General features: G+C 40.3%; 1 protein-coding gene across 1 annotated transcript; it reads left to right on the plus strand.

The window, feature by feature from the left end:
• The first annotated feature begins 286 nt into the window (after nt 1–286).
• On the plus strand, nt 287–742 carry LOC114398513. Its single transcript, XM_028360709.1, has one exon. It carries the CDS (start codon nt 287–289, stop codon nt 740–742), a length of 456 nt encoding a protein of 151 aa, XP_028216510.1.
• The last annotated feature ends 324 nt before the right edge of the window (nt 743–1,066 follow it).

Consider the following 1,066-nt stretch of genomic DNA (forward strand, 5'->3'; position numbering starts at 1 on the left):
TCTCTATATTTGTATAAATAAACCACCTTTGTAATACTTTGATGAATGAATTCAAAAATTATCGTTCATTTCTTTCATTCTTGATATGGTATCAGAGCTAGGTTCGGCCTAGTGGGTGTCGCCAGCCATGATGAATGCTTGGATAGGCCATCCCTTTATGAACCGGTTTTTAAGGGGACCTTTCGGATGTCTATGCTGCACTTTAACATTTAATATGGTATCAGAAGTTTTTGCTTCCGTCCCTCTTTCTTCCTATTGAAGTTATTTCTTTTTTTTTCTCATGACCATGGCTGCCATTGATGATTCTAACCCCTTCACTCTTCATTCTTTCGACCATCCTGGCATTGCCTTAGTTTCTCATCCTCTTACCGGTGACAACTACAATTCTTGGAAGAAAGCAATGCGCATGGCTCTTCATGGGAAGAACAAATATGGGTTTGTCGATGGTTCAATTCCTGAACCTGCTTTGGGTCACTCCACTCATGCTTTGTGGCATCGCAACGCGTATGATAGTATCGTTTCTTCCTGGCTCCTTAATTCTTTATCCAAAGAAATGCAAGTCAGTATCTTACATTGTTCTTCTGTCAAAACAATCTGGGATGATCTTCAAGAACGTTTCGAGCAACGAAATGGTCCTTTAATTTTTCAACTTAAGCATGAATTGATCACTCTGCAACAAGGTTCCATGTTTGTTTCCTCTTTCTACTCTAAGCTTCGTTCTCTGTGGGAGTCATTATCATAACTGAAGCCCTCACATAGTTGCACATGTGGAGGAATTAAACCTTGGTGTGATTTTGAACAAATGGAGTATGCTATGCAGTTCTTGATGGGTTTGAACGAATCCTTCTCTACTATCAGAGGTCAAATTTTATCCATGGATCCCTTTCCCTCAGTAACTAAGGTTTTTTCCTTAGTTGTTCAAGAAGAAAAGCAAAAGGAAGTTGGTGCTTCCACCTCTGCTAGTGAAGTTTCACATGCTTTTGCCTTGAAGCCTTCTTTCGTTGCACGCAATCATCCTACCAACCGCTTCAAAGGATCTTTCAAGAATCGCCCCTTGTGTGCTCAT

The sequence above is a fragment of the Glycine soja genome, chromosome 19 (assembly GCF_004193775.1).
Source record: "Glycine soja cultivar W05 chromosome 19, ASM419377v2, whole genome shotgun sequence".
NCBI lineage: Eukaryota > Viridiplantae > Streptophyta > Magnoliopsida > Fabales > Fabaceae > Glycine > Glycine soja.